A 12,655-nucleotide genomic window follows, 5' to 3' on the forward strand; every position below is an offset into this window, starting at 1 on the left:
ACAGTTTATTTTAATTTTATCAGTTTTGGCTTTTAGTATATTTATTTGAAAACATACAATTGATAAAAGTGATAAAAGGCAATTAAATTTTTACATTTTTTCAAATGCTGATCTGCTATGGAGACTTCATTTTTTTTCTCCCATTGGCCAATTTCTAAAGGGACAAAATAATGATTTGTATATTATTTGATAATATTGTTGTCTTGCTTATTTTGGAGAATTCATGTAACGTTATAGTTAAAAAAAAAAAAAAAAAAAAACTATAACAACCCATGTATATGTTCCATCCTACACCAGCTCTCCCACCCGAATTCAAGGAAGAGCTGAGGAACAAAGAGGCTGTTGAAGGCGACTCGGTCACTTTGCGCTGCGAACTGACCAAGTCTGGAGCTTCTTTAGAATGGAGGAAAGAAGACAAGACCCTCCAACCAAGCGATAAATACAAGGTCATTCAAGATGGCCTTATCGCTGAACTCGTTATCAATAACGCGGACCTTCATGATACTGGGAAGTACACCTGTGTGTGCGGAGACAAGCAGACAGCGGCCAACATCACCATCAATGGTAAACTATATGTCTTGATGTCCAGACATCCATTAACCGCAAGTGTCTGGATGTTCTTCCATCTTCTGTGTTCCAACATCTTAACATTCACTCTTCTTCGCTTTCTTTTTGTCATCATCTTCATTGTTTCCCTCGCAGACCATCTCACTTTATTGTCATCTTAACCTCTCATGGGTTTGACTCATGGCTTTTTTATTTAAGTAATCTGTGTCATCCAAACGTTTCTAAGCATTCTACATTCCATCCCATTAGCTCTACCGCCAAGGTTTAAGGAAGGCCTACAGAACAAGGAAGCCGTCGAAGGGAGCTCGGTAACTTTATGTTGCCAGCTGACCAAACCCACCGCTTCTCTGGAATGGAGGAAAGGAGGAAACCTTCTCAGAACGAGTGATAAATACACTTTTATCCAACAAGGTCTTGTCGCAGAGCTGCATATCAGCAATCTGGTTCTACAAGATGCCGGGGAGTATACCTGCGTGTGCGGAGACCACAAGACAACGGCTTCGCTGAACGTGAATGGTAAAATAATGCTTTATTTTGAGGGTTTTTTTGGCGTCTTTTTGTTATTTGTTTGCCTCTAACATACAACCATCTTCTTCATCATCACTCTTACACAATGTTTCCATTTACCATTTTTTCCCGCATTGTCTCACCCCCCCCCCCAATTTTTTCGTTGATAAACTTTGGTATAAAATCTTCGTCTTGCTGTTCTAATTAGATACATTTTACACCATCCTCCAAAGTACCCTTTTTTGACATTTACACAACATTTATTTTGTTTTTTTTTTCATACAGCTGTATGTTTTATATATCAATTCATTCCTATTGAACATTAATACTGGCAAATTACCCTCAAAACAAAATCTCCAGAAATATCATTTTGTTTCTTAGTCTATTGGTTGTTCTGTATTGTTCAGCAGAAGAAAAACACTCTAAGATCTAATCCTTCTTCTGATGAATTTTGTGTCAGCTCTTTTGCCAAGGTTTAAGAAAGAACTAAGGAGCAAGGGATCTTTTGAAGGTAGCACAGTGACCTTGCGCTGTGAGCTGACAACGGCTAACGCTTGTCTAGAATGGAGGAAAGGACACAAGATTCTCAGTCCGAGCGATAAATACTCATTCAACCAGGAAGGTTGTGTTGGAGAGTTGGTTATCAGTCATTTGGTTCTTCAAGATAGCGGGGAGTACACTTGCATATGTGGCAATCATCAAACAACGGCTTCTGTAACCGTGAATGGTAAAATATAACCCAGAATTTCCCTGGCATCTTATTCACTGTCTCCGCCACAAGCAAATAATCACTTATGAGTTATTAAAACGATGTTTTGGCACGCGGTCTGTCCTAAAGCACCCGCCTTCATCACCATCATCCATCACGTTCTCCTCCGACTTCATCTTCCATCTTTTTGCATGGTTTCGAGAATGTTTTAATGCATGTTTTTCATCACCTTATCACGATTATATCATGATAGATTTCCAGCTGATGTTGTTACGGTAAATTAATGTTTTTTCTTATATCTTCTAAATTATTGGTGGAAAGAAGGACAAATCAGTGATTTTCTAGAATACCTCAAGTTGTCTGACAAACAAGGAACCACTTTAAACTATAGAATTGTGGCGTAACGTTCTAAATGTAGGGAAACTCCATCAGTGGAATGTTCGAGGTTCTTAAACTTTCTGTATCACCAGATACTTTTTCCAGTTTTTAGAGCTTCTGCTAGGGACAGCAAATGGACCAATGCTGATATTATGTGTCCTCTTTGGATTTCTTGTCCATATGTTGATCATGTCTTTAATTTCATAAGCTGGTGATTCCAGGCGATACCTAACGCCCTGTTCATTTTACGCCAGCCTTACCACCGCAATTTAAAGTACCGTTAAAGAGCAAGGAAGCCGTCGAAGGACAATCGGTCACCTTCCGCTGTGAACTGACCAAGCCCAACGCTTCTCTAACATGGAAGAAAAGCAACCAGATTCTCGAACCAAACGATAGATTCAGGACCGTCCAGAAAAGCCTTGTCGCGGAGCTGGTGATCAGCAATCTCACTCTGCAAGATGCCGGGGAATATACGTGTGTTTGTGGAGATCAGAAAACGTCAGCTTCGTTGGCAGTGACTGGTAAAAAAAAAAAAAAAAACACCCAAAAAACTCTTGATTTCCTACTAACACCACATAGATCTTTGTTTGGATCTGTTCACCTCTTGATTTTTAAGAGTAACCTTTCGAAAATACATCTTATTTTGCATATCTACCATTTTGGGATGGTTTCAGCCTTTTGCCTTAAGTACCTTAAATATCTTTCTTTTTAGTGCTTAAGAGCTAAACTCATTTTCAATAGAATTTTATGAAAACATTATTTGTGCGCTGAGATATTTTTTGGTTTCTGCTGGTCATTGAGACAAAGCAGCCTGCAACTTGTTAATTACAGGCTGCTTTCTCAACGTTCCTTGGACATGGTACAAAATAACTTTATTGAGCTTCTGTGAAATTAACATTTACTCTCTTTCAGAATTATTTAGCTCAATTTTCAAATGACCAATTGCCAAAATTATCACTGGATTTTTTTTGTATGCAAACCTTGGGGTGGCCCGCGACATTTTTTGTTACCCAAATGTTTACAAATACTTTGTATTTATAGCGCTCCCTGTAATCTTCGTGGAGGAATTAAGAGATGACGTGGCGACAGAAGGTCAGACCGCCACCTTGCGTTGCGAGCTGAATAAGTGTGACGAAACCGTTTCTTGGAAAAAGGAAAATCGAGCGCTCGAAGCAAGTGACAAATACATTATGCTGCGGGACGGGGGTTCCGCCGAACTGAAAATTCAGAACCTTGACCTGAACGATGCCGGAACCTATTCGTGCGTATGCGGAGACCAGCAAACCAAAGCAACCGTGACAGTGCAGGGTAACTCGTGTGTTCCGCAGATGGAAAAAGCTTTATTTTTTAAAAAAAAAACAAAAACAAACCCATAATAAATAGTGATTTCTGTTTTTTTAAAAGAACATTATATTTTTCCCATTTCTAGTTTACCAGGCCCGGACTGGTCATCTGGCACACTTTATAAATACTCGGTAGGCCGGTTGCCGACGGCGATCCGTACTCCAGCGGCAGACCGGCGTATAATTCTGTTTATTTGTTCATAGACTGGATATGTCCTGCTGTATTAGCATAAAAAATGTGATACGCGGCCTCTCATATCCAGCCGTCGGCAGCACTTATGTCATTTGGTGGCCACCATCTTTAAAGTGCCAGGGTCTATTCATCATCCCCAGTAAGGCGCTGGCGTATGCTGTTATGTTCTTCGATATCTTCTTCCATTGGCCTTCCAATGTTTCCTTGCCTTGATTCCATTATCTACCTTCTCTATCTACCTCATGTTTTAACTATATTCCCCAAGACGGAATAGGTGGTGACCTCGGAGAACATCCTGAAATCTTACATTTTTTATTTAAAAAAAATATATATATTAAATTCCGATTCAAAAACCTATTTCTTATATTTTTGGACCCGTTCGTTTCAGCTGCTCCGTTCTTTTGCTTTCCTTAGAATTGCCGGCACTTTTCAAAGAGGGATTAAAAAATAAGGAAGAGGTCGAGGGTCAGAGCATCGCTTTCCGCTGTAAGCTGACTAAACCCAACGCCAAGGTGGAATGGAAGAAAGGTCACGAAACCCTTAAAGGCGGGAAAAAGCATAAAATGCGACAGGAGGGGGTCGCAGCGGAACTAATAATCAGCGATCTGGAACTGAAGGATTCTGGGAATTACACGTGTGTTTGTGGAGAGGAGGCCACTACAGCAACCCTAACAGTGACAGGTAAACATTTATACCATGTATCTTTTACTTCCAATGCCCGCCGTCCATGTTAAGTATCGGCTCTCTCAGGTCTTCAGAGATTAGGACGAACCTGCTACTTTCCCGTAATCTTATATTTTAAGGTTTTATAGACAAAATAAACCAGTTTAATGGTGTTTTGTCAGTTTATACGTCTGTACCTTACATGTGTAGAGGAGCAGCCATCTTAACTTCCTGTTCTTACGATGTACGTGATTATTCCTTCCCATGACATCATCACTCCTCTTTTGTTACGTGGCTCATTGCAAGATGGTGACAAGATTGTTCCGCTCTACCTGATAGGATCTGGCGCGAGCAATTATTAGAATATAAGGTTCTTGGGAAATTTTCAAAAATGTAGGCTTTACTATTCTTGTAATCTCTCCATTTCCCCATATATATATTTTTATAGTTTAATAGAATTAAAAAAAAAAAAAAAATTTACTATTCCTGTAATGTTTACTATTTGTGTAATCTCCATTTCACCATATATATATATATATATTTTTTTATCATTAAATTGACGTTGCCCCATATAAATAATTTTAGAATTTAATGGAATTTTCAAAAATGTAAGCTTTACGATTCCCGTAATCTCTCCATTTCTCCATATATTTTTATAATGAAATTTGACATTTTTCAAAAAATGTAAGCTTTACTCTTACTGTAATCTCTCCGTTCCCTCACATATATACAAATATTTCTAATTTAATGGAATTTTTAAAAATGTATGCTTTACTATTCCCGTAATCTCTCCATTTCCCCATATATATTTTGATTTGTGATTATTTCAATTTCACAAATAGTAATTCAGAAATAAAAATTTTCTGTAAGATGTTGAAATTCTATGAATATTTACAAATTGATATTTCAAATAGCTGAACAACTCACGAGACTTAATGCTTGAAATTTTGCACATTTCCAATTGTTTTTTTTTTAGAACTTCCCGCTCGCTTCAACGTTGACCTGACAAACGTTGAAGTTACGGAAGGGGGGAAGGCCGTTCTGCGCTGTGGGGTGACCAAGCCGTCGGCCCCCGTGCAGTGGAAGAGAGGAGAGAAAGATCTCAAACCGACAGACAAATACGAAATGAGACAGGACGGTTGTACCGTAGAGCTAGTGATCAGTGACGTAGAGACGTCCGATAAGGGAACCTACATGTGTGTCTGCGGAGAACAGAAGACGTCCGCTTCTCTAACTGTGAACGGTAACCTTGTTTCTTTTACATACATCTGCAGAATATGTTAAAATGCTTAAAAACTTTTAATCAAATGAGCAGAAAGTCTTACCAAAGATTACTAAAATTGAAGAAAAAAAACTAATTTGTAAAATCATCCAAAATTACTCAGGTTGTTTAAATATTTTTTTTAATATTTTTTTATTATTTTTACAATTTTTTAAAATTATTTTTAATTAATTTTACATTACATTATTTCAGAGAGAGAGAATATGGAATTATTGAGCATTTTAATTAATTAGGTCTAATGTGTCTAATGTATCCCAGACATATGTATCACAGTCATGTGCTTATATATATATATAATATATTTTTTTTTTCACTGTTTTAGTAATTTCTCTACTTCTGGACATTAAAAATAGTGAAGGAATCCATTATTTGAAACCACGTTATGGTACTTTTAGTGAAGTACATAAAAATCAGCTGTTTTATATAGGGACCTTTGGGGAAATATTTATACAAATGATTATACTGTTTTATTTATAAAGCACTAACAGCTCCCGCAGCACTTCTTATAGTCCCTACATTTAAAACTAGAACTGACAGACTAAGATGAACTGATTAGGTCAGGTAAAGAAAGCTTGGCTCGCAAGCTTACAATCTAAAGGATTAATAGGGTCATGCATATTTTTTTGGGGGGAACCTTGTGTATTTATTGTGCTCTTTGAAAATTTATGCTTCCAGCTTTGCCCATAATTTTCAAAGAGGAACTGAAGGACGTTGAGGTCACGGAAGGCGACGCGGTCACTCTGCGCTGCGTGGTGAATAAAGCCAGCATTCCCGTGGAATGGAAGAAGAACGGAAGCAAACTCAGAGCCTGCGACAAATATATCTTCCGGCAAGACGGCCCCACCGCTGAGCTGTCCGTCTGTAACGCTGACGTAAAGGATTCGGGCGAATATTCATGTGTGTGCGGCGACAAGAAATCTACCGCCATGGTGAAAGTCAACGGTAAAAAAAAAAGTCTTCTGGTTCTCTGTGAGATATCAAAAAATAACAGCTCTGTTTGGCCGTTTTGCTCCGTTTTGAGAAGATGGCTTATTTAGGGATACAGCCTTATAATTTTATTCTTGAACTGAAATATTCCAGTCCTTTACCTACCCCCGTCCTCATTGTCTTCTCACCTCGACTGAATTCACCCAAATATTCATGATTGGACACTTTGTTAAAATTGACACACACTCTAATTATCCAGTTGTTTATCATTATTGTATCATTTAACATCTCATAAAGCCTTCATAGATTATTATACTTTGGTCCAAAACATATGCAGGTATTTACCTTTAGACTGACCCAAGTGCCACGAGCAGCCCCATCATGGCCACCGTCTTCATTGTGGATCGCCAGGCTGTAATATTATACCCCAGCACTCCGTGGTTTAAAGGACCGTGGGACCTTTTAAAGTAGTACAGGAAAGCTTTAGTTTTGGGTCAGAAACTGAAGTATCTATGGAAACAAAAGAAATTGATGACACGTCCAAACTTTTTACAAATAGAAAAACATAAATGGTTAGAAAACGTATTTTCCTGGATTGTTTGCTTCTGGAATCACCTTTGGTTTGGGAAGGACGCCATGATATGATGATAAAATTATCTCTAAACCGTTATAGGAATTCATTTTTTTTTCCTTTTATTTTTCTAGCCATCCCTGCATTTTTTGAAGAAGAACTTAACAGTATTGAAGCGACGGAAGGGGAAGTAGCAACTCTACGTTGTCAGCTCAGTAAACCGGACGCTTCTGTGAAATGGATGAAAGGAGCCCAGGAGCTAAAACCCGGAGATAAGTACAAAACAGAGCAGAGAGGGACCACCGCCGAGCTGCTGATCTGTAACCTTGTGCTAGGGGATTCCGGCTCTTACACCTGCGTGTGCCACGAAAAGCAGACGACTGGCAACCTAACCGTGACAGGTAACTATTTCCTTTATTTCTTCTTCTTTTCCATGAAGATTGATGCCGAAGCCTCGCTAAACGGCCCAGAAATGTCCTATAAAAAATGTCTACTTAGCGGAGGAAGATACGTTGACCGTCAATATTCTTTTATTTTCCACATACCTTAGAAGAGCAAAATGAGGGGATGGGTCTTCCAAATTTGGAACTGTACTGGCAGGCGTCTCACCTGCGCCGCGTTGTTGAATGGTCCGTAGATTCTGTTAAGCAATGGGTATTAGTGGAGGGGTCTTTCCTGACGTGTCCGGTGTCCGTGTTACCGTGGATCCGTGTCCCCGCGAGGTGTGTCACGTTTTCCGCCCATCCTTTCCTTCTCCCCACCCTACGGGTTCTTCGTAGATTGCTGGGTGCTGGCGTGGTGGCTAGGGTCCCCGGCCCATTGACCCCCTTGGTTGGTAACCCGGACTTTCCCCCGGGTTTGGCGGGGAGGGGCATACAAGCTTTCCTCCCTCCGGGGATTCGCACTCTGCGTCTGTGTCACGTGGTCGCTGGGACAGCCTTGAAGCCTCTGGAGGCCCTGTCGGGTCCGGGACCCTGTTCTTTCTCCCTCCGGTTCCTTTATCATCAGCTTAGTCATTTTGTCTCGTCCTTGGCGGTCCTGTCGCGCATGGACCAGCCTCTCTCTCCTCTGGAGAGGCTTTGTTTGGATTCGAAGGAATCCCCCCATCTTTTGTCTAAGCTGTATTTACTTTTGCTCTCCCCTGAGTCGGTCGCTAAGCCGTATTATTTTAGCCTATGGGAGAGGGATTTGGCCTGCTCGTTCGACCCGGAGGATTGGTCTAAGATCCTCTCTGTTGTCCACAAGGGAACGGTGTCTAGCCGGATGCAGGAGACGTCTTTTAAGATTCTTACTAGATGGTATAGGGTTCCCTTGGATATTCATAGGTTCGCTCCCCAGGTTTCCCCTTGCTGCTGGAGGTGTGGGACCCACCCGGGCTCCTTGTTACATATTTGGTGGTCCTGCCCCGCTATTAGGCCCTTCTGGGATTCCGTTACTGCGGTGATCCGTGATGTGGCCGATCCCGACTTTCAGGCTTCTCCTGAGTCCATTCTGCTCCACCACACACAGCTTTCTTATTCCTGTTATAAGCGGTCCTTGACATTTCACCTGATTAATGCTGCCAATGTGGTTCTCCCCCGCCACTGGAAGTCAGCCACTCCTCCCCCCTTTCTGGCCTGGGTGAACCAGGTCGAATTCGTTTACCAGATGGAGGTTTTGGTGGGGTCGGCTAGGGGTGCGGGGCACAGGGTTGAGCTTCGGTGGTTTCACTGGAGGACGTTTGTCACGTCCCTGGAACACCGCCCTTTACCTATTTCCATTTAGGGGGTTGTGACTCACTCTCTCTGGGTCGTTCTCTCATCTTTTGTGTTGGCTCTCGGTATCCTTCATTGGGCGACTGTGTATTGGAGCTACCCGATAGACCTTGGGACGGACATGTTTTATTTTGTTTTGGTTTCTTTCTCATGTAATGCATTGTGGCACTGTGATTTTGGGTACCCTGTTTTATCCATGTATTACACTGTGCTGTCTCCCTGGGGGATGGCTCTTTCCCGCTGATGTACCTGCGTGGTTCTACTTTTGTTTGTACCGTGTGCAGTATCCTCCTATGCTGTTTGGTAATCTGATCTCTTGCTGTTACTCTGTACTTCTTATTTTGTGCCCTGCGTTTGTTACCACTTATGCAATAAACTGAGAATTGATAAAAAAAGAAGAGCAAAATGAGTCTGAAACTCTACTGAAAAGGGCAAGCCATGCTCACATTTTGGGGCAAATTTGGCCTTCTTGTAGAGTATTAGAGGGGCGACTTCTACCTAACTTCCAGTGAAAAGAATGGGGTTCTTTGAGTCTTCCATGGTTGGTTGGGCCAAGGGACCTGGCTTTTAACATGACAGCTGCAGGTAGGACGCAATCCAAATACGCAATTTTGATAATAAGAAATAATCATCCGAGACGAGGTAACACTAGAGAAAACTATGTTGGCAACGTTACCTTTTTCTTATATTCATTATATTATTAGATGTTTTTATTTGCCAAATAAAACTTTTATTTACATATATGTTTTATACAAATGTCTACAATGTGTTTATTTTACCTGAGTAGAAAAGAGTTAATAGGAATATATTACACTCCACTTGCATAAAGGCCTTCATGTTTTATCTGAAATCAACTTGGAGTAGAAAATGGTGTGGCGGGTAAAAAATATTTGTCTACTTCAAAAATGAACCGTTGTGAGAAATGTCCATAATGTATTTTATATTCAAAGCCAAATAAATTTTGAAAACACAACGTAATTCTAAAAAAACCTAAAGCATCAACAACATTTACATAAAAGGTCTTCGAAAAATGCCTGCATAGACTAAATATAATTTTTTTACCCTTTTTTTGTTAATTAGGACTTGCACGTAGCTATAAAATACTATAAATACTTTTCTCTCTCTTAAAATGATGAAATAGAACTATTATACCCCACTAGCAGGTTTCATAAATACCTTTTAAATACCCCTTTATCTTGTTTTATTTCTTTAATATATATATATATATATAGAAGGGGCAGTGACAGGTGAGTACATGCGAGTCCATGCTGAACTCACATGTCCTCGCCTGAAAGTCTCAGGCGCTTGCAGGCCCTTACAAACAACTCCTTCAGAGGTTACTGAATCTCTGAATTGTTTTGCGAGTGTTAGCATGTGAGGGCATGCGACTGACATAGAGTTAACCTAACCCTCCAACCCACACCTTAACCCTAAGTCTAACATTAACCTTGCACAGAGATCATGGCTGTAAATTGGCCAATCCAATTTTGTGTATGTTTCTTGTCAACACACATTGAGTTATTTTTCTTGGATTAAGAACTTTTGACCTACATCTAAATTTTTAATCATACTCTACCTTATTCTGTTACTTTCCAGCCTCATAACTATATTCATTAACAACCACACATTCCAAAAACAAAAATATACAAACAAATAAAAACGGTCTGGACCGCTGGAGCAGTTAGAATTTTTTTTTTCTTCAGAAAAACTCTTTTTGCAAATTGACTGAGCGAGAGAGGTATTTTGTGGTCTGTCACAGGCACTCCACATGGAGCCCGTTCACACGATGAGAATGTTGACATAGTAATGGATGGTCTAACGCTAATCTTCTTCTTCTTTCTTAGCTTTGCCGGTCGTGTTCACCCAACCTCTCCAGAACTGCGAGGTCCAGGAGGAGAAAACGGCGACATTACGCTGCGAGCTTTCCAAGCCTAACGCTGCCGTGGAGTGGAGGAAAGGAGGTCTCGGTCTACAGCCCGGCACCAAATACGAGATGAGGCAGAAGGAGCGGACGGTCGAGTTGCTGATACACAACCTTAAGCTTGAAGACACCGGAGAGTACAGCTGCGATACGGGAGACCAAGAAACAAAAGCATATCTAACAGTGAAAGGTATGGTTTAAAAGGTCAAACGGGTAATTTCTAAATTCTCCAGGGCAAAACATGTCCGCTATAACCATTCGCAATACTGCTTCATGCATCCGGATGACACACTTTCTATATACTCATCACGCGTGTTTAGCTAACATCGGAGTAGCCTAACAAGACCATGCAGCGAGGAGGCAACTGATTTTAGGGTTACCTGTAGATCAGGGCTAGTACTGGAGCGTTTCTGCATATAACAGGGAATATTTAGGGTTTGAGCGTAAGGACATTCCAACAATGTAGGCAATTCTTGAAAATCATCAACATGAAATGCATGAAGGAAACTGACCTCAAATTTCAGGTCCCCATCTTGTTCTTTTTCACTCTGCCCTATTGTAACAGTGCTACGGAATCTGTTGGTGCTCTTGTAATGGAATGTACAGCTCCCTAGGTGTATATCATGAAAACTACCTGCCACCCTTCAACATTTTTTGCCCTCTTCACCTAGAACCAGCCTGTAGCTGAGGCTGTTTATCCTTGATTTGAACGTGAATGTACTGTATGGTTTATTTCTAGCTTTGGGATCTTGGTTGCCCAATGACCCTCTGTGTGTATTTCTAGCTGTGCCAGTACTCTTCAAGAAACCCCTGAAGAACACAGTGGTGGAAGATGGTGTGACTGTCACACTCCGCTGTGAAACCAGCAAACCCAATGCTCCTCTGGAATGGAGGAAAGGAACGATGGTGCTCTTCCCGTGCGCCAAATACGAGATGAGGCAAGAGGGCGCGGTGGCCGAATTGGTTATTTATGACGCCGAAGCAGAAGATGCTGCCGACTATACGTGTGATACGGGAGACAACCAGACTACTGCCACGGTTAAAGTAAACGGTAAGTTGGACCACAAAGTTATTCCGCTGGTGGGGAAGAAATGAATCATTTGTAGGTTAAATGGTTCCTTTTTTTACATTATGGCAAAGATAATATATTTTTTTTCCTTTTTGTGTAACGACAGTCCTCCACTTTGTGAAGACGCTCCAGAACGTGGAAGTCGAGGAGCGCGGGACAGCGAGATTGCGCTGTGAATTGTCTGCCAAGATGGCGACGGTGGAGTGGCAGAAAGGCGCTATAAAGCTACAACCCAATTCCAAGTATGAAATGAAAGCAGACGGTCCTGCGCGAGAGCTGATTATAAACAACCTGGAGATGGAGGATGCTGGAGAGTACACCTGTGTGGCTCGGAACAAGAAGTCGTCAGCGACGCTAACTGTTAAAGGTAACTACCAGATCCTTGTCAGGGCGTTATATGGGATATATGGATGGTTTGAGGGACATGATAGCTAAGACCAAGGCCGTTTTACCCCATGGCTGTACGATAAAGGACTAAGCATATCATGTTTTGTACTGTCATGGAGGGCCATGGAGTTTGTGACATTCAACCCAGGGTCAGGCAAAGTGTCCCTACAAGGAATCCGGTAGGTGTCCACAAAGCCTTTAGATGACCTGACAGATAATATTTGGTGTAAATGATACGACTACCGAGCTAAACCTACGTTAGAAACATTGTATCCTGCGAAAAGTTTCATTGTTTCAAAACAGAAAACACGATACTACAAAATTATACTTTGTATTAAAATTACAGTGGAAGTTCCACCTTAATAGACAAATAAAAGTAGAAAC

The 12,655-nt window shown here is 41.0% G+C and overlaps 1 protein-coding gene across 1 annotated transcript in view; it reads left to right on the forward strand.

Moving 5' to 3' along the window:
• The window catches only part of LOC149276799 (obscurin-like), a 163,136-nt gene that overhangs the window by 46,157 nt on the left and 104,324 nt on the right, over positions 1 to 12,655 (forward strand). Inside the window, 12 exon segments of the mRNA XM_089503251.1 lie at positions 298 to 564; positions 817 to 1,083; positions 1,535 to 1,801; positions 2,416 to 2,682; positions 3,203 to 3,469; positions 4,112 to 4,378; positions 5,337 to 5,603; positions 6,318 to 6,584; positions 7,275 to 7,541; positions 10,739 to 11,005; positions 11,600 to 11,866; positions 11,991 to 12,251. Of these exon segments, the coding sequence (XP_089359377.1) occupies positions 298 to 564; positions 817 to 1,083; positions 1,535 to 1,801; positions 2,416 to 2,682; positions 3,203 to 3,469; positions 4,112 to 4,378; positions 5,337 to 5,603; positions 6,318 to 6,584; positions 7,275 to 7,541; positions 10,739 to 11,005; positions 11,600 to 11,866; positions 11,991 to 12,251 (3,198 nt within the window).

This window comes from Sceloporus occidentalis, unplaced genomic scaffold, assembly GCF_023333645.1.
Source record: "Sceloporus occidentalis isolate IW3139 unplaced genomic scaffold, rSceOcc1.0.p SCAF_224, whole genome shotgun sequence".
In the NCBI taxonomy this organism is placed as follows: domain Eukaryota; kingdom Metazoa; phylum Chordata; class Lepidosauria; order Squamata; family Phrynosomatidae; genus Sceloporus; species Sceloporus occidentalis.